General features: G+C 40.3%; 1 protein-coding gene across 1 annotated transcript; it reads right to left on the bottom strand.

The window, feature by feature from the left end:
- Positions 1-987: 987 nt before the first annotated feature.
- Positions 988-20,909, bottom strand: LOC117498800 (NLR family CARD domain-containing protein 3-like). Its single transcript, XM_034150947.1, has 6 exons — positions 20,298-20,909; positions 19,642-19,770; positions 16,401-16,499; positions 13,729-13,899; positions 1,886-1,926; positions 988-1,648 (listed from the first exon to the last, which is right to left on the bottom strand). The coding sequence occupies exons 1-6, from the start codon at positions 20,855-20,857 to the stop codon at positions 1,587-1,589; spliced, it is 1,062 nt and encodes a 353-aa protein (XP_034006838.1). The 5' UTR covers positions 20,858-20,909; the 3' UTR covers positions 988-1,586.
- Between the last annotated feature and the right edge of the window lie 272 nt (positions 20,910-21,181).

Raw genomic sequence — 21,181 nt, 5'->3', positions numbered from 1 at the left:
TCTAAAGTGTACTTCTCTCTGTTCTGAAGAAAGTTCCGGAAAGATTTAACATGGGAATCAATTGGGAGCTAGGTGGACTTTTTGTCTCTTCATGCCCTCAAGAGGCATTTTGTTTAATATTTTTTCTTCATATTTTTTTATTTTCCAACCTAGGAGAGGTTTTCCTACGTTTTTCATGAAAAAATATGTCTGAGGAGTGTAGGGTTTGGGAATTATGGCAAGTTTAAAACATTTTTTGAGGAGAATTTGAAGCACCCCTCCACTCTGTTTTGAGATCAAAGCACTCTAGACTTAACGAGCTGCTCCATCCACACTAATGTTAAAATCTGAAAAGGCCTCTCTACCAAGCTCCAAACTAAGTTAAATATCTCAAAAAGTGTAAAAGATATCAAAAATAAAAATCAATTCTGAATAGCTGAAGGTCTTGTGATAATTTGAAAGTTGGAATGAAGTGTCTAGCTGAAAGTATGTGGAAGGAGTAGCATTTGGCGCAAAGTGTAGGAAAAGAGGATTTGAAGGCATCTCCCATTGACTTCAATGTTAAAAAAAAGAGTTTAAAAAGCTGAATATTTCAAAAAGTATAAAATATTTTTAAAAAGTTGAAGGTTTCCTATCGATTCCTGAACAGGCTGAATAGTTTGATATTTGAATGGTTTCTGTAGCTGAAAGTAAGCTGAAGTTATGGAGAGCCAAAGTATGGTTGAAATAATAATTTTAAGGGGAAGAATAAAGATTCGAAGAACTATAGTGGAATGCTGTAAACAGCATTCGCACTAATTATGAGATTTCGAGAAATGTGAGAATTTTGAGTTTTTTTTTAAGTCAACATTCTCTGATTTGTAGAAAAACATGACATGGTTTTTAATGTTGAGAAAGTCAACATTATTAGATTTTAGGAAAAAAGTCCGATTTTGAATAAGAAGTCATAATTCAGTGTTTTGAGAAAACCAGCTATGACTGATACCATGTGCCAAATAATTAGTTTGATTTAATTCACATCTCATATCATACCAAGCCACACAATCATACAAAGCAACATGAGCTTTAGATAAGGAGTTTGAGACACAGGTTTATTCTTTAGTTTCATGAAGGGTAATGTAAAAAAGCATTGGAAAAGGGCTCTTCTCTAACAGGAGGCAAAAGGGCAGGCGCTCGACCCCTTTGAGGTCTCTGATGCCCGATGAGTGATGTTGAGTTTGATCTGTCTTCTCTCGCTGTGGAGCTGCTGGATATTTCCAGAAGATATCATTTATATCTGTCAACAGACAGGATCTGAATCCACTCTCTGCACAGCTATACTTCCTTTGAGAGATATCACATCTGAAAGGTTATATCTGATTACACTTCATACAGACTACATGCACATCAACCTAAACACCACCATTTCAACCCAGGCAGAGCTCCTTTTAGAAACCAATGGGAACATTTGATCGGACATTAATTAACCCGGGGTGATAAACACAAAGAAGTCCAAGAGATTCAAAATATCTCTTCTTCTTGTCCTTTTTCTGACTTTGTCCTCAAAGACTTTGAGAGCGCTTCAGAGACAGCTTTGATTACAGAACGTCTTCCCCCCAAACGCAGTATTATGGGATGCCTGCGGACACTTGTGGAGACGGACACGGGTCAGCAGGTAACCCCCCCGGACCTGAAAGAGAAACAGGGAAACCTCAATAAATAAAGTTCACACGGTACGACCTCTCACCTTTCAGTCTTCCTGTCACCTGAGAGGAGAAGGTGAGAGAGAGAGAATGATGATGATGATGAAACATGGAGAGAACCAGACAGAGTGATGAAGAGAGAAAGAAGAGTGTTGTTTCTGAGGTCATTCTCCATTCAAGAGTTTCATATCTTGATGAGTGGAGGACATGGTTTCAGTACTCACAGGTCTTCTGGATCGTGGATCTGATCGTCTCTCCATCGATCCTGTAGGGATGAACACAATCCAACAGTTTGAGATCCAGTTTAAAATAAGTGTTAGTTCTTTGAGTCAGCTTCAGAGTCCTGATCTCATGCTTTACATCCCATCATATCTTCTCTGCAAACACTACGAATGCCTGCCACAGCTCTCAGCTGCATTACAGGAAGTAACCAGTCATTAGAAACTCAAAACATCCCATCAAGAACAGACTACCTTTCCCACTCTTCTGTCAAACCCCATGTCTGGTGGAAAGTTGTAGGGCTGCCCCCAATCAGTCGACTGAACGTTAGTCGGCTAAAGAAGTCAGCTGGAAACCCTCAGCCTTCATTCAGAGCGGAGCCTGGTCATTAAGATCATTCTGTCGGGCAGGAAATCTAAAGAGTGGATCTTTCTGAGCGTAAAGGACGAGTCCCACAAGGTGACATGCAGACTCCACAGAGAAGAAGTCTCCTCCGTATGATTATCCCACAACGTGTGTTCCTCTCTCAGACTGGGAGGAAAGCAGAGAGTCAGGCAGCAGCCTAGCTCTGTATCAACATATAGAGACCTATAATATAAAATCATTCTGACCTCAGAACACCATAAAGCTCTCATTTCATGATGAGGGCGTCATGTCCGGAGGGATTTCAGCCCACGCTCATATTCTCACTGTTTCCGTTTCCTGTGTAGTTTTTATTGGGTTGTTATATTCAGATATGAATTATAGAAACTAAACTAAATGTTCAGTGTGTGTCCTCGCTGCTTGTTCACACACATTAAGAATCCTTAGCGGAGCTTCTGCTGTTCACACCGCTGCGTCCGTGCGCTGTGACTCTCATGCGCTCTCTACTGTAAGATCTCATTTATACTTCAAAGGTTCATTATTACAGTCTTATTATATATTCTGTGAAGCAACACTGTTATAATAATGTTCTTTATCAGCCTTGGAAACTGAAACCATTTTGGGAGAAAAAAACTAATATATGAATAATCATAATATATCATAAACGTGAGTCGACTAATCGCCTGAATTGACGACTATCAGTCGACTAGAAGAATCTGTAGTGGAGGGCAGCCCTTGAGAGTAGATTACTGACTAAATGTGGCTTTGCATTTCCAGCTGTTCTTCTATAGTTGATGGAATAATGAAAGAGCCTGCAGTCAGTGGGTAACATCACTGATCTGTTTCCCCAGTGAGAGAAACACCCCCCTTTCATACAATACTGCTGAACCAGCAGAGACCCCTTACTGACCTGAGAGTCTCCAGTCTGCATTCTGGACTCTCCACAAGATCTCTCAGCAGCTCCACTCCTGAATCATGCAGAGCGTTCCCATTCAGGTCCAGATCTCTCAGATGGGAGGGGTTGGACTTCAGAGCTGAGATCAGAACAGACCAGCTGATCCCTGACAACCTGCAGCTATTCAGACTGAATAAAGAAAACATGATGAGGGTAAAGATGAATTTATAATCAGATGTTTCTCAACATGTTTGTATAAATGTAAATATGTAAGTAGCAATAACTTGCAGAAATGATTTAAAGGATAATCATTGATCAGCAGTGAGTAAGGGTAATCAATAAGCACCTGCTTCCTCCTGCTCCCTTTGGACACATATCATGTATTATTATGAATATTTGTGTTGAATATATAAATATCATTATGAATATTGATAAATACTTTATTCTAACAATACGGTATTCTGTTTTTCACATTTGTTATTTTTTAATCTGTTTGAAATAAAGATGTAAATGAAAATAAATGAAACATTGAAATGAAAGAACAATAAAATGTGTCTCCTTCAGAAAGTAAACTTCATCATGTCAAACTAATATCACTTCAGATGACCTTTATTCAGACGTTATCGTTTACTAAATATAAAAAACATATATTTACTTTTTACAAATAACAGCAGATATCTGTAACAGTTCCTTTAAGAACTTTATTTAGTACGTAAACATATAAATTAGGGTTGTGCAATTAATCGTATTTTAATCTCGATTACGATTTTGGCTTGCAACGATTATGAAAACAACGTAATCGAAATAAAACGATTATTTAGCTGCGTTCCCTTTCTCAACGATGCTCTCAATGTGTCTTGCGTCACACACCCTGCCCCCCCCCCCCCCCTCAAAGCCCTCTCAGCAGGTCGTGCTGTGACTTGCAGTCTGTTTCATAAATCCATAGAAACACGTCACAAGGGAAGCTTTAGTTTCTTTATTCTCCGTCTCGAGCGTCAACTTCCACTAACTCGTCCAGCCGGAGCCTCTCAGCTACTTCCTGTTTCCAGATGAGGGGTTACCAAAATAAGAGCGCTGCGTGGAGCAGTATAATTAAACATTACAGGTTGAGAGTGACATCAGTTATCATATTTATATATGTTTAGTAGGTTGTGGAAGTGCGCTCCAAAATATTTGTTGATCTTCTTTATTGGTATTTATTATTTTGATATTATTTATTTAAATGTAGATATAAATGTACAATTTATTTTGTATTGGTTTTTCAGTTGAATTAAACTTAAAGTTCAGGGTAATCAACTGTTAAAAACATACTGTTCAGATTATTATTATTATTAAAGTTCAATAAATGGATGTTTTCAAAGTCAATGAATAATCGTATTTAATAATCCCGATATCAATTTTGACCAAAATAATCGTGATTATGATTTTTGCCATAATCGAGCAGCCCTAATTAAAATATGAATAAAACAACAATTACAAAAGTATGGATGTAATATATTAATGTAGAAGAATCAGGTTGAATAACTAATGAAATATGAGATCTCCAGCAGTAACAGAGAGTCAGTGAACTGACCTGAGAGTCTCCAGTCTGCAGTCTGGACTCTCCAGAAGATCTCTCAGCAGCTCCACTCCTGAATCCTGCAGAGCGTTGTTACCACTCAGGTCCAGATCTTTCAGATGGAGGTTGGACTTCAGAGCTGAGATCAGAGCAGAACAGCTGATCTCTGACAACATGCAGCTACTCAGTCTGAATAAAGAAAACATGATGAGGGTAAAGATGAGTTTATAATCAGATGTTTCTCAACATGTTTGTATAAATGTAAATATGTAAGTAGCAATAACTTGCAGAAATGATTTAAAGGATAATCATTGATCAGCAGTAAGTAAGGGTAATCAATAAGCATCTGCTTCCTCCTGCTCCCTTTGGACACATATCATTTATTATTATGAATATTTGTGTTGAATATATAAATATCATTATGAATATTGATAAATACTTTATTCTAACAATACGGTATTCTGTTTTTCACATTAGTTATTTTTTATTTGTTATTTTTTAATCTGTTTGAAATAAAGATGGAAATGAAAAGAAATGAAACATTGAAATGAATTAACAATAAAATGTGTCTCCTTCAGAAAGTAAACTTCATCATGTCAAACTAATATCACTTCAGATGACCTTTATTCAGACGTTATCGTTTACTAAATATTAAAAACATATATTTACTTTTTATAAATAACATCTATTACAGTTCCTTTAACCTGTTCCACTCTGAGCCTGTTTTTCAGGTCTCAGGCTCGAAAATGACATTCCCAGAACAAATGACCATATGTTCCCTTCTAAAAGGGTTAAATTAATAATCTTTTCTCAAAGTAATGATAAACCTGTGAGTTGGATGTAGAAGTGTCAGAATCAATATAAATGTTTTTTATTTTAAAGAAAATTCAGATTTTACATAGTAAAAAACTGTAAATTATAGTGTCCGTCCAAAAATTATTTTTTACAGATAGTGAAAACTACCCTTGGATGATGGGTTAGTAGACTAAAAGCTTTAGGAATCCAAAGTACAACATATAATAAGTACCCTGTATCAAGATTGATGCAAAACAAGTGAAATTTGACCTTTTTAGAGAGATTTAGCCAAAAACTGGGCCATCTGGGGTCATTTGGGTGGATTTGACCTATCTCTGGCCCCCCTTGCTCGATCTGGTTGGTTGACATACCCTTGTGACCGTTAGAGCCAATAGAATCGAAGGAGGATACTCACATAGACACACATTGTAAAGAAAAAATGTTGCCGCTTCGCGTGTGGAAAGCGAAACTAAACTGGAGGAATGTCTCCTTCTGGAGTTTGGAAACTAAAACGCAGTTGTATTGCTTATGGATTATCAGAAATAATTTCAAAGAGGACACAGACACATAGGATGAACCTATGGATTAACTGCAGCATCGTTTTTTTATCGTTTTAATGCCATTGAAGACCACTTTTGACCAAGGTGAGCCATATTTACATGTTTAGCTTCTTGGCTCCACATGTGATGATGTACGCTTTCGTTGATAGCGTCGCGAATGTTTATCACTGAGTGTTGAGGTGGGCACCGTTAGATTCAGTGTCTCCAGGACACCAAAAAATAGTGTTTGGTTGTGCATCTAGGATAAGTAATAAGGGAGTTCTGAGTGAGTTTAAGTGCCTTTGTCGGTCCCGTTTTTTCGATCGAGGCTAATTCAGAGGCTGAGTGCTAGCATTGTGGGTTTTTTTTGAAAAAAAAAATTAAAAAGATCAGTTAGCTGAGTTTCTTCCCGTTACATGGATATAACACATTCATAGTTTTATTCAATATTAAGATTCCTTAGACGTTGTTTCCTGCAAATGACGCGTTTATCCGCCCGGTACCGGGGGGAAGGCGTGAAACAGGTTAAGAAACAGTCAATATTTATGTCTGCAGTTCTTCATTTAGTACGTACAGATGAAAATATGAATAAAAGCACATTCACTACTTTATGAATGTAAGTTATTAATGTACATAAATTAGGTTAAATTACAAACTGAACAAACACTGGGTGCACAATTATAAGGCAAGTGAGTATTTCGACTATATCGTACATTTTATGCATATTTCCAAACTCCAAGCTTTATACACTTGAATGCGTATTGCTTTAAGCATATCATGTTATGTGTAATGACGGAGGGTATCAAGGTGTGCATCATTAATAGGCAGCTTCTTTTCCTCAGGTAAAATGAGCCAAAAGAGATTTAACCGACTCTGAAAAGTCAAACATTGTAAAAAGTCTTTCTGCGGGATGCAGCACTCTTGATATTGATAAGATATTGATTAGATATTGATTAGATATTTATGAGATATTGGGGCGTGATCACAGGACCATCAAACGTCTTGTTGAAAATAGTCAACAGGGTCGCAAGAAACGTGTTGAGAAAAAGATGAAATGAAGTGCCAAAGATTTGAGAAGAATGAAACGTGAAGTTACCAGGAAGCCATCATCCTCCAGTATCATATTCCATAGCTGTGAGCTACCTGGAGGGCCCAGAAGTCTCAGGTGTTCAGAGACATGGCCAAGGTAAGAGAGGCTGAAACCCAACCTCCACTGAACAAGACACACAAGTTCAAACTTCAAGACTGGGCCAAGAAATATCTGAAGACAGATCTGTCAAAGGTTTCATGGACTGATGAGATGAGGGTGACTCTTGACGGAGCAGATGGATCAGTAACAGGCACAGAGCTCCACTTCCACTCAGACACCAGCAAGGTGGAGGTGGGCTACTGGTGTTGTTAAAGATGAGCTAGTTGGACCTTCTCAGGTTGAAGACTCAAAATCAACTCCTGAACCTACTGCCAGTTTTTAGAAGACACTTTCTTCCATCAGTGGTTCAGGAACAAGATAAGATGGACCTTTATTAATCCCCGTGGGGACATTCAGTTGTACAAAGCAGCAACAGGGTGAGCGTGAACAACAGGACAGCACAGGTTCACACAGATTAATCACATCACAAATCAAATCAAGAAAATAAATTAAAGTAATAATGATAATAATAAAAGACTATGAAATAGGAGATGAGTAAAAATAAGAGTAAAATAACTGTCAGCATATATACATATTTGTTCATCTAAGTTATGAAGTACGAAATGAGTTAAAGTGAAAATGGACATCTGTACATATAGTGACACATCTGTCTACATCAGAGACTGTATATATAAAGGTCTACATATTTGATCTACTACTAATGTATTAACATGGGTTGTGGAAACAGTGTACAGAGCTTCCTCCTCGTCCTCCCCTCTGCCACCTCCTCCAGATTGTCCAGTTGTACTCCCACTACAGAGCTAGCCTTCCTCACCAGCTTGTTCAGCCTGCCAGTGTCCCTAGTGTTTGTGTTTCCACCCCAGCACACCACGGCAAAGAAGAGCCCACTGGCCACCACAGACTGGTAGAACATCTGCAGCAGCCTCGTGCACACATTGAAGGACCTGAGCCTCCTCAGGAAGAACAGCTGGCTCTGTCCCTTCCTGAGGAGAGCATCAGTGTTGTCTGTCCAGTCCAGTTTATTGTTCAAGTGCACTCCCAGGAACTTGTAGCTGTTCACCACCTCCACATCCTCCCCCCTGATGGTGATGGGGGTCAGAGGCCTCTTCCTGCTCCTCCTGAAGTTAACCTCCACATCCTCCCCCCTGATGGTGATGGGGGTCAGAGGCCTCTTCCTGCTCCGCCTGAAGTTAACCTCCACCTCCTCCCCCCTGATGGTGATGGGGGTCAGAGGCCTCTTCCTGCTCCGCCTGAAGTCCACCACCAGCTCCTTAGTCTTGCTGATGTTGAGCTGGAGGTGATTGTTGTCACACCAGCCTACGAAGTTTTCCACCAGGGCCCTGTACTCCTCCTCATTGTCATCTGTGATGCAGCTGACAATGGAGGAGTCGTCAGAGAACTTCTGTAGGTGGCATGAGCCGGAGTTGAAGCGGAAGTCGGAGGTGAAGTGGAAGTCGGAGGTGTAGAGGGTGAACAGAATGGTGACAGCACAGTTCCTTGGGGGGCTCCGGTGTTGCTCAGCAGCACATCAGACACGCTGCCCTGCAGTCTGACATACTGAGGTCTGCTGGTGAGGTAGTCTGTGATCCAGGCCACCAGGCTGTGATCCACCTGCATCACTGACAGCTTCTCAGCCAGCAGCTGTGGCTGGATCGTGTTGAAGGCGCTGGAGAAGTCGAAGAACAGGATTCTTAGTGAGCTGTGCGGCTCCTCCTGCTGCGTGTGGGCTCTGTGGATCATGTAGGTGATAGCATCCTCTCCACCAATGTTTTCCTGTTAGGCAAACTGTAGAGCAGGGGTGAGGAACCTTTTTCCTCTCAAGGGCCATTTACATTTACCGTACAAATTATTGACCTCTGCTTAAAAATACTCAAATCACAGCCCATTCATTTCTTCTTTCTGTCATGCTGTGCAAAGAAAAAGAAACCTCTGAATCCAGATATCGTACCATGACTCGCGCACGGTGTGGCATGCATGCACGTGCACGGTGTGGCATGACCACCACAACAGAAAGATATGGACACAAGATGTGTGCAAATGTATTTAGTTTCCTATCCATGTGAACATGATTTAAGTGGGGGGGGGTTCCTCACCTCCTCTAGGGGGGTCCTCACCTCCTCTAGGGGGGTCCGGGGGCATGCTCCACCGGGAAGATTTATTTTTAACCTGTTAAGCACCAAGCCTGTTTTTCATGTTTCAGGCTCGAAAATGACATGCCCAAAACAAATGACTACAACTTAACTTCTAAAAGGGTTATATGAATAATGTATTTTATCAAAGCAAGGTTACATCTGTGAGTTGGATGTAGAAGTGTCAGAATCAATATAAATGTTTTTTATTTTAAAGAAAATTCAGATTTTACATAGTAGAAAACTGTAAATTATAGTGTCCGTCCAAAAATTATTTTGTACAGATAGTGAAAACTACCCTTGGATGATGGGTTAGTAGACTAAAAGCTTTAGGAATCCAAAGTACAACATATAATAAGTACCCTGTATCAAGATTGATGCAAAACAAGTGACATTTGACCTTTTTAGAGAGATTTAGCCAAAACCACCCCACCTCTGAGGTGATTTGGGTGAAAATGTTTTTTTTTCCATATCTCTGGCCCCCCTTGCTCGATTTTGATGGTTGACACCTCTTTCTGACCGTTAGAGCCAATAGAATCGAAGGGGGAGGCCCCCACAAACACACATTGTGAAGAGAAAAGGTGGGGGCTGCGCGCATGTAAATGTGAAGCAGAGTGAAGCTATTTCTAGCTCTGGCATTTGGAAACGAAAAAGCAGTTTTATTGCTTATGGATTATCAGAAATAATTTCAAAGAGGACACAGACACATTGGATGAACCTATGGATTAACTGCAGCATCGTTTTTTTATCGTTTTAATGCCATTGAAGACCAGTTTTGACCAAGGTAAGCCATGTTAGCGTTTCTAGCTACCTAGCTCCACATGTTATGATGTACGCTTTCGTTTATAGCGTCGCAAATGTTTATCACTGAGTGTTGAGGTGGGCACCACTAGATTCAGTGTCTCCAGGACACCAAAAACGAGTGGTTGGCTGTGCATCTAGGATAAGTAATAAGGGAGTTATTGTGAGTTTAAGTGCCATTTTAGGTTACATTTTTTCGCTCGTGGCTAATTCAGAGGCTGAGTGCTAGCATTGTGGGTTTTTTTTAGATTTTTTTTTTAAAAAGATCAGTTAGCTGAGTTTCTTCCCGTTACATGGATATAAAACATTCATAGTTTTATTAAATATTAAGATTCCTTAGACGTTGTTTCCTGCAAATGACGCGTTTATCCGCCCGGTACCGGGCGGATGGTGCGTAACAGGTTAAATGTTGAAGTTCAAAGCATCAATCTGGTGCACTTTGAGAGCAACATCAGGAGATCTATGGATACATCTCTCAACACCTATAACATATGAAACAGAACTGTAAGCAGATTTCTTTATGGATATTTTACAAATCACTCTCCTTTCAAACTGTATTCTTGTTTATTAATAAAAAAAAAAATTCTACTGTCATATAGTATTTTATACCCGTTTATTCTCTTATTTTTGTATAACTATAATGATCATATAAAGATGTGCCTTTACCTCACTGGTTGTAGAAAAAGCTTCTTATATCCGTTAGCATAGCTAGCTAACCAGATGCTAATGACAGCAAAGTGATTGACTGTATGATCAGTGTGACAGATGAGCAGATCTCCACTGGGCTTTCAACTAAAGACACAGCCACGCAGAAACTGCGGCATGTGTACGGAGCGGCGTTCTGGTGCTCTCCGGCAGACCTGCACCCCTGTCAGACGAGACATATACCACGTGATGACACGTTAGGCTCGTGTTGTGTTCAAGGACCCTGACCTAACCCAGGAAAAACAGGCACTCGCTTGTTTAATTATTTTGCGGTCTAGATTTCTTTAATTTTTTTCCCCACCCCTGCTGTAGAGGGTCCATGGAGTCACACACGAGGGGTTTGAGGTGCTGCAGAATGAGTCTCTCAAAGATCTTCATGACGTGTGAAGTCAGAGCAACAGGTCTGTAGTCTCCTGGAGTGCTGGGGCGTGTCTTTTTGGGCACCGGGACAATGCAGGAGGTCTTCCAGATGTCCGGCACCTTCATCAGCTTCAAGGACAGACTGAAGAGGTGCTGAAAAACTCCTGCTAATTGACCGGCACACGCCAAGTCTGCATCTTTCAGGAAGACCATGGTTTTATGAAGAACAACGCTCCGTCACAGGCATCAAAGTACTCCTCTGTGTGGTTCACCAGTAAAGGCCTTAAAGATGAAACAATAATGACATGGCCCTCTTCCTCACCTTAACCTTAACCCTTCTTAAACGGGAGGTTTACGGTGAAGGGAGACAGCTCACCTCTCTGAACAGAGTCTGGGAGGCTGTGGTTGATCGTCAACAGATCAAGAAACTGACAGACTCCATGAATGGAAGTCTTGTGACTGTTATTGAAGAGAAGCGTGGCTATATTAGCATCTGGTCATGTTTTGAAATGTCAGAAATGTTATTTTATTTACATTTTGAGTTGTTTGTTTACTATTCTCCCTTTAACAGATGAAAGTGAGATGGGAACATTTGAGTTGTTCCTTTAGTTGCATATTCATTCTGCAAACTAATAGTTACCCAATAATTGTGCACACATAGATTTTCTCCTAAGAGAAAAAAAACCCCTCATTTTTACTTTCTTAAATATTGAGGTTTGAGGTTCATTAACATTTTGGATTGACCGAAAGTTCTGTAGTTCTTCAATAATAAAATGAATCCTCAAAAATACAGCTCCCCTAATAATTGTGCATGTTGTGCACCGTCAAAAGTGTTGAGCCAGTCACGTTTCATGTTGTTGTTTGGTCATTCTTGTATTGTCTTTCACTTCCTGTTTTGTTTGGACACTCTCTTGTTACGTCTCATTCCAGGTTCCTTGACTCCCTACTCTAGTGTGTTTCTCCCGCGCTCATTAGCCCCAGCCCCTGATTGTTTTCACCTGTGCCCAGTTATCTCCTGTTTACATTCCCCAGTTTCCCTTTGTTTGTTGTCAGTTCGTCTTGTCCTGTCCTCATGCCAGAACTCTGCTCATCAGCGTGTGCTTGTTTGGTTACATGCTATATTCATGCTCCTGTAAACTTATTGTAAGTTTGTTCCTCACGTTGTGAGTGATTTTTTGTTATGCTATAGTGAAGCCTATTTTTTGTCGCCTCGTTAACCTGTTACGCACGGCCCCCCCCGGTACCGGGCGGATAAACGCGTCATTTGCAGGAAACAACGTCTAAGGAATCTTAATATTGAATAAAACTATGAATGTTTTATATCCATGTAACGGGAAGAAACTCAGCTAACTGATCTTTTTAATTTTTTTTTTCAAAAAAACCCCTCAATGCTAGCACTCAGCCTCTGAATTAGCCTCGAGCGAAAAAACGGAACCTACAAAGGCACTTAAACTCACTCATAACTCCCTTATTACTTATCCTAGATGCAAAACCAACCACTCGTTTTTGGTGTCCTGGAGACACTGAATCTAACGGTGCCCTCCTCAACACTCAGTGATAAACATTCGCGACGCTATAAACGAAAGCGTACATCATAACATGTGGAGCTAAGTAGCTAAAAACGCAAATATGGCTTACCTTGGTCAAAACTGGTCTTCAATGGCATTCAAACGATAAAAAAACGATGCTGCAGTTAATCCATAGGTTCATCCTATGTATCTGTGCCTTCTTTGAAATGATTTCTGATAATCCATAAGCAATAAAACGGATTTTTAGTTTCCAAACTCCAGAAGGAGAAAATCTGCAAAATGTGTTTCAGTTGTAAACGCGTAGCCCCCACCTTTTCTCTTTACAACGAGTGTGTGTGTGAGCCTCCCCCTTCGATTCTATTGGCTCTAACGGTCAGAAAGGTGTGTCAACGATCCCAATCGAGTAAGGGGGGCCAGAGATAGGTCAAATCCACCCAAATGACCCCAGAAGTGGGGGTTTTTGGCTAAATCTCTCTATAAAGGTCAAATTTCACTTGTTTTGCATCAATCTTGATACAGGGTACTTATTATATGTTGTACTTTGGATTCCTAAAGCTTTTAGTCTACTAACCCATCATCCAAAGGTAGTTTTCACTATCTGTAAAAAATAATTTTTGGACGGACACTATAATTTACAGTTTTTTACTATGTAAAATCTGAATTTTCTTTAAAATAAAAAACATTTATATTGATTCTGACACTTCTACATCCAACTCACAGGTTTATCATTACTTTGAGAAAAAAGATTATTAATTTAACCCTTTTAGAAGGGAAGATATGGTCATTTGTTCTGGGAATGTCATTTTCGAGCCTGAGACCTGAAAAACAGGCTCAGAGTGGAACAGGTTAAGAGTGCCGTTATCCTTTTGTATTTCCTATTTTTGCAAATAAAGCATATTACTTATACTTTATCTCTGGCTCCCGGGTCGTGCATTTGAGTCCTTTTTCCCTTGTGTATCCAAGTTTGTAACAGAGCACACAGTGTATGAGATCTGCAGCAGTAACAGAAAGTCAGTGAACTGACCTGAGGGTCTCCAGTCTGCAGTCTGGACTCTCCAGAAGATCTCTCAGCAGCTTCACTTCTGAATCCTTCAGCTTGTTCTGACTCAGGTCCAGATCTCTCAGACTGGAGGGTTCAGACTTCAGAGCTGAGGCCAGAGCAGAGCTGACCTCTGACAAACTGGAGCTCTCCAGTCTGAATAAAGAAAACATGATAATAAAAATCCAATTAAAATCAGATGTGTTGTCAGAACAAGTAAAGAAGCAGTGGTTACAATAAGAAAAACGCAAAGAGTCACATCCAATAGAAACATATCGATGCATTTATTTTAAATGTGAAGCAGTCAGTTTATCATTTTAGCAGCTCTGTTGAGCATTTTGAAAATGTTTTACAAGCCTCTGTGCAAGGCTTTGTCTTTCTATCTTTATAGGCAGAGGTGTAAAGTAACTAATGGCGCATTTCCACTGCACGGCCTCGCACGGCTAAGTACGGTATAGTTAGGCCTTGGTAGGCCAGGCTCACTTTATGCTGCGTTTCCATTACAGTTTAGTAACTATAGTAACGCAGTGTAGGCGGAGCCGTGACGTCATCTTCAATGCGAACCACAAAAACAACATCAGCCGTTAGCTGTTAGCACTCAGAGCTCACAGCTCCTCATATCTGTTCAGAAACTAGACAAAAGTTAAACAAGTACAAACCACAGACTGTCTGTGTCATGGCGAGTACAATCGCTGGTTTATTTATGTCTGTATAGGCCGTTGTTGTGAGTGTGGACGGTCGGAGCATATACTGCGTTAGCTTAGCTGATCTCCATTTAGAAAACACGCATTTTAAAAGGTTTTTCTCCTGCCGTCTGTCTGCAGACTTGACAAAGCATTAATTCATGGTTTTTACTAACCGGTATCAGTATGTTGTTACTTCGACATCATTTTGAAACGTGTATTACAATTAAATCACGGTCAAATATGTTCATTGTGTTATAGTTGTAGCCACTCACGTCACTAGTTTAGCATACTCAGCCCGGTTGTTGGCCCGGAAAGAACCTCGATTTTGGAGAGCCAGAAAAACTGTGAAAAAGTACCCGCTAGCCGGAACTACGCCGAGTGGAAACGCAACAAAAAATGGGCCAGGTTTGGCACGGCACGCTTAAACCGTGCTACGCGCTGCAGTGGAAATGCGCCATAAGTATATTTACTCAAGTACTGAACTTAAGTACAATTTAGAGGTACTTTTACTTTACTTGAGTATTTCCATGTTCTGCTACTTCATACTTCTCCTCCACTACAGTTCAGAGGTACATGGTGTACTTCTACTCCACTACATGTATTTAATACCTTTAGTTACTTCACAGATGTGGATGAATTATGTGAAATATAATCAAGTGTTAAATCAGACTTTAGTTCCACCTGGAGTAAATCCACAAGCTACCCTGCAGTATACAAAGTCATTCAAACTAGCTGCACCTTTACCAGCTTTGAGAACACTTTCATGATCAATCATGATAAAACATATCATATATATTATTCTGAAATGGACTAATCTGCACAACGACTACTTTTACTGTCGCTACTTTCACTATATTTTGATGATAATACTTTTCTACTTTTACTTGAGGAACATTTTGAATGCAGGACTTTCACTGAAACAGAGTATTCCTACACTCTGGTACTTCTACTTTTACTCAAGTACAAGATCTGAGTACTTCTACTTTTACTCAAGTACAAGATCTGAGTGCTTCTACTTTTACTCAAGTACAAGATCTGAGTACTTCTACTTTTACTCAAGTACAAGATCTGAGTACTTCTACTTTTACTCAAGAACAAGATCTGAGTACTTCTACTTTTACTCAAGTACAAGATCTGAGTACTTCTACTTTTACTCAAGTACAAGATCTGAGTGCTTCTACTTTTACTTAAGTACAAGATCTGAGTACTTCTACTTTTACTCAAGTACAAGATCTGAGTACTTCTACTTTTACTCAAGTACAAGATCTGAGTGCTTCTACTTTTACTCAAGTACAAGATCTGAGTACTTCTACTTTTACTCAAGTACAAGATCTGAGTACTTCTACTTTTACTGAAGTACAAGATCTGAGTACTTCTACTTTTACTCAAGTACAAGATCTGAGTACTTCTACTTTGACTAAGTACAAGACCTGAGTACTTCTAATTTTACTTAGAAGTACTCCTTCCACCTCTGTTTATAGCCTTAGCACAGGATCTAAAACACAGGACTATTGACATGTAAAAAATCTATTGGAAAACGAAGGATAAAGCTAACGTTAGGAATTAGTGACAATGTACGCTAGTTAGCCAGCTAAAGTATTAATAAAATAATATTAAGAAAGATAACTTCCCTAACAATCCCTGCACATCAGGCTCTCTGACAGTGAGCTCTGCTCTGAGTATCTGAGCGTCCCGTTCTAACAGCGCTCCGAGTTCACCAGCAGTTAGACCGTCATCCCGGAGCAGCGGAGTTTAGCCGACAGAGCCGACAGGAAGAGTGGAGCACACAGCTCAGGCACCATTACAAAATAACAACCTGCGCGTCATGATGGCAGAGAACAGCTCTCAGATTACTTGGGGTCCCGGACCCAGATTCTTTATGGATTCAAGTTATTAAAGTACATACATTAGGTTCAATTACAAACTGATCATATGAGATCTCCAGCAGTAACAGAGAGTCAGTGAACTGACCTGAGAGTCTCCAGTCTGCAGTCTGGACTCTCCAGAAGATCTCTCAGCAGCTTCACTCCTGAATCCTTCAGATTGTGGTTGAGACTCAGGTCCAGATCTCTCAGATGGGAGGGGTTGGACTTCAGAGCTGAGATCAGAGCAGAACAGCTGATCTCTGACAACCTGCAGCTCTCCAGTCTGAATAAAGAAAACATGATGTGGATCAAAAATGAATTTATAATCAGATGAGTTTCTCAACATTGAAATGAATGAGAACTAAAAAATCTGTCTCCTTCAGAAAGTAAACTTCATCATGTAAAACTAATATGACTTCAGATGACCTTTATTCAGACGTTATTGTTTACTAAATATTAAAAACACAGATTTACTTTTTACAAATAAAAGCTATTAAAGTTTCTTTAAGAAACAGACAATATTTATGTCTGCAGTTCTTCATTTAGTACGTACAGATGAAAACATGAATAAAAGGACATTTAAAGTAAATTCAGATTGAACATAGTAAAAAAATGTAAATTATAGTGTCCGTCCAAAAAAAAAAGATGACTTATAGTGAAAACCACCCTTAAATGATGGGATAGTAGACTAAAAGCTTTAGGAATCCAAACTATAACATATAATCCACATTTGTCACCGGAAGTTGGCTAGAGGGGACGCTGGCGTGTTTTTCTCCGCTCTTCTTGCCGACGCTTATTCCTCGTGTCTATCACTCCCTGCCGTCAATTATTTTTCGCATACACAGCGAAAAGAGTGTTCTGCTCTGGTTTTGTGTTTCTGCCGTCTCCATTGCTCAGCAGATTATGTTTGGCTGCTGTTTAGCTCCTAGCCTCTGCCGTCCTGCCATTAGCAAAACAAGCTCACCGTCGTGCTCTGCTATCCGACTGGGCTCCTCTCTGCCATCTCAACTGGGCTGTTTGCCATCACCGCTGCTGAGGTTCGAGGTCCGGTTTCTACCAGGCTAATGGTGCTAGCTGCTAGCTGGCTCGCTGTTCTTCCCACATGCCCCACCCCAGAACCTGCTGTCTTCAGACTCTGGTTCCCCGCACCAACCTGCGAACCTTCGGGGATAGAGCCTTCAGGATGTCAGCCCCCACTCTCTGGAACGCTCTCCCTGCGGAGATCCACAACATCCCCACGCTTGACGCCTTCATAGGGCCCTCAAGTCCCATCTGTCTGCCAAGGCCTTTGGCCCCTAATCTATTTGTTGTTTTGTCTTTTGTTTTTGTTATGTTTGTTTCTACTCCTGTTCTTCCTTGTAAAGCGACCTTGAGTCTCATGAAAGGCGCTATATAAATCCAAGTTATTATTATTATTATTATAATAAGTACCCTGTTTCAAGATTGATGCAAAACAAGTGACATTTGACCTTTTTAGAGAGGTTTAGAAAAAAAACCCACCTCTGGGGTCATTTGGGTGGATTTGCCGTTTCTCTGGAACCCATTGGTCAATTTTGGTGATTGACACCTCTTTTGAACCGTTAGAACCAATAGAATCGAAGGGGAGTTCCTAAATCTACCTACACGTTACCATTGAGGAGTGAGAGTGATGCACAGCCAGATGGCACAAAACCGGAAGCCCCGTTACACTATATATGAAAACTACGTTTATTGCCATAAATATGAAGATGGATTATCAGTAATCATTTCAAAGTGACACAGAGACATTGGATTAACCTCTGGATTAACCTTCAGCAGCTTTTATAAGCGTTTTAATGCCAATGAACACAACTTTTGATCAGAACAACAGCAAAGGTAAGACGTATTTGCCGTTTTGGCTCCGTAAAGTGAAGTTGTGTGTTATCTTTGCTGGTCTTCGCACAGTGATGAGACTTATACCATTGGAATCTGTGGAATCCCAGCTTTCATATGATATCTAGTTTCTGCAGATCCGATGAAGTATATCATATTTCTACCGTGAGTTATGTGCTAAGTGCGTTAGCACTCTTTCGCTTAGTGCTAATTCAGAGGCTCGGCTTTAGACTTTTTTTTTTTTTTTCTTTTTTTTTTTTAGCCTTTATTTATACAGGTGTAAAAAATCTCATTGAGACACAAGGTCTCATTTGCAAGAGAGACCTGTCAGTGGTAACACTACCACACAAAGTTACAGACAGACAGGACACTAAACACAGAGGCAACAATAAAATACAACATCGTAAAAAAAGTAGTCATTGAAATCCATATAAAGTAGCATATATATATAGATAGATATAGCAGGTGCAAACACCCACAGATGATTTCTCCAGCTTTTTTAAAATTAGTTTAAAATCCGTGATGGGTATCAAACTGGTGTTTTGTTTCGGTAAAAATGGTATCGTCAGGTAGCTGAGTTTCTTCCCGTTAAGTGGGTTTGACACATTCATAGTTTGTTAAATGTTAAGAAGCCCTCAGACGCTGTTTCTTGCAAGATGTTGCGGAAGCCCCCGGTACCGGGGGCTCCCAGGCCAGGTTAAGTGGGTGTGACACATTAATAGTTTGTTAAATGTTAAGAAGCCCTGAGACACAGTTTTGTGCAATATTGTTGTGTTTGCCCCGAGAGGTTAAAGGACATTTACTATTTGATGAATGCAAGTTATTCATTTACATAAATCAGGTTGAATAACTAATGAAACATGAGATCTGCAGCAGTAACAGAGAGTCAGTGAACTGACCTGAGAGTCTCCAGTCTGCAGTCTGGACTCTCCAGAAGATCTATCAGCAGCTCCACTCCTGAATCCTTCAGATCGTTGAGACTCAGGTCCAGAACTCTCAGATGGGAGGGGTTGGACTTCAGAGCTGAGATCAGGGCAGAACAGCTGATCTCTGACAAACTGCAGCCACTCAGTCTGAATAAAGAAAACATGATGTAACTTTAGAAAACAATGTTCCTGTTTGAAATAACTCCAGGTTTAATAATATGTTCAGAGCTAAACAGGGTTTTAATGTCAGAGATGATGCAGAAACAATCCATTGATAATCTGGAACTTTAACTTTGATCAGATGTTTAAAAACTCCTTCCTCTCCCTCACAGCTCATCAATACTGACAGCATCTCCACTGACTCATGGAGCACAGAGTGAGTCTGTGGAAGCTCAAACACTCTCCCTCACACATTCACCTTCTCTTTGTTATTCTGATGAATATTCAGTCATTAGCAAAAGTGGAAATTCACAAAATCATAAACACAAACAGATCCAGATAAAGTTCAGTCAGTGAACTGACCTGAGAGCCTCCAGTCTGCAGTTTGGACTCTTAAGTCCAGAACTCAGCAGCTCCACTCCTGAATCCTTCATCTCTCGGTTCTCACTCAGGTCCAGATCTCTCAGATGGGAGGGGTCAGACTTCAGAGCTGAGGCCACGACTTCACAGTCAGCCTCTGAGAGTTTACAGTCAGTAAGTCTATAATAACACAAATATTACAACATGTCTTTAAAAGAGGGAACATTATATTAACCTCAAGCATTTCATGAATACATATTTGACATACAGTATGTTCTGAATTATATTTGCTGATGCCATTTTATATTATATATACTGTAATAATATTAAATTATTATTATAACTGAGTTTAATGTGTGATCTGATCACATGTCTGTGTTGGCTACCTTATGCTGTCAGACACTGTTGCTAGATTGCTTCTCTGAGCATCTGAACATTTATTTTGAACACAAACACAATCAACAAACCAATAAGGTTTCAATCTTTTAAACTAATACCATCAGCAAGATGTTCTCAGTATATCAGCATTAAGACATAACTCTGGTATTGGTGGGAAATGATATAGATCTAATTTTAAACTCCAATACATTGTAATTAAAACCTCTGTGTTTAATGATAAAGAAACTGCTAGAAAGTAGTAGTGTTTATTTGAATAATTAAACTTCTGAGCCACATTAGTTTATAAAGTTAATCACATCTGGACTTACTTGGCCTTCCTGCAGTTCCTCACAGCTGGAATCAGTCTCCGTTTCCCCTCCTGTGATGTTTTGTACTTCTTCAGGTCAAACTCATCCAGAACCTCCTCTGACATCTGCAGCATGTCGGCGAGAGCAGAGCAGTGGATCTCAGAGAGTCTCTCCTTTGATCTGTTCTCTGACTTCAGGAACTCTGTGATCTCCTGATGTACTGAGTGGTCCTTCATCTCTGTCAGACAGTGGAAGATGTTGATGCTCCTGTCAGGAGAGATGTTATCACTTCTCATCTTCTTCAGGTTGCTGATGGCTCTCTGGATGATTTCTGGACGGTTGTCTGTGCGACCCAGCAGGCCTCCTAACTGGTTGGACTCCAGAGAGAGGCCGTGGAGAAAGCGGACAAACAGGTCCAGGTGGCCATTTCTGCTTCTGAGGGATTTGGCCATGACTCCTTTTAGAAAGACATCCAGGGATGGGTACTCCTGATCACTGTTTTTACTGTTCTTATAGGGCCAGTCTTTCTTCAGGAAGTCCTTCAGTACCGCTGTGTCTCTGTTGGTGTAACAGTGCAACATGTAGACTGCAGCCAGAAACTCCTGAATGCTCAGATGAACAAAGCAGTAGACTGTTTTCTTGAAGATCACACTCTCTCTTTTGAAGATCTTTGTACAAACTCCTGAGTGCACCAAGGCCTCGGTGACATCAAGACCACAGCGCTGCAGGTCTTCTTGGTAGAACATGATGTTTCCTTTCTCCAGATGTTCAAACGCCAGCCTCCCCAGCTTCAGAAGAACCTCCCTGTCAGCCTCCGTCAGCTGCTGTGGACTCGTCTCATGTCTCTCTTCATACTTCTGCTTCTTCCTCTTGGTCTGGACCAGCAGGAAGTGTGAGTACATGTC

Source organism: Trematomus bernacchii, unplaced genomic scaffold (assembly GCF_902827165.1).
Source record: "Trematomus bernacchii unplaced genomic scaffold, fTreBer1.1, whole genome shotgun sequence".
Classification (NCBI taxonomy): domain Eukaryota; kingdom Metazoa; phylum Chordata; class Actinopteri; order Perciformes; family Nototheniidae; genus Trematomus; species Trematomus bernacchii.
Note: the sequence above shows the minus strand (reverse complement) of the source record. Positions and strands in the feature narration are given on the sequence as shown.

Excerpts from the sequence above, each read along its gene's own strand:
- LOC117498800 (XM_034150947.1), bottom strand. The coding sequence starts at position 20,857 with ATGTTGCACTGTTACACCAACAGAGACACAGCGGTACTGAAGGACTTC. Across the intron at positions 16,500-19,641 it reads AAGGATTCAGGAGTGGAGCT|AGATCTGGACCTGAGTCTCA; the intron begins GCTGAGTTCTGG and ends CTCCCATCTGAG. Across the intron at positions 13,900-16,400 it reads TGCAGACTGGAGACTCTCAG|ACTGGAGAGCTCCAGTTTGT; the intron begins GTCAGTTCACTG and ends TTCTTTATTCAG.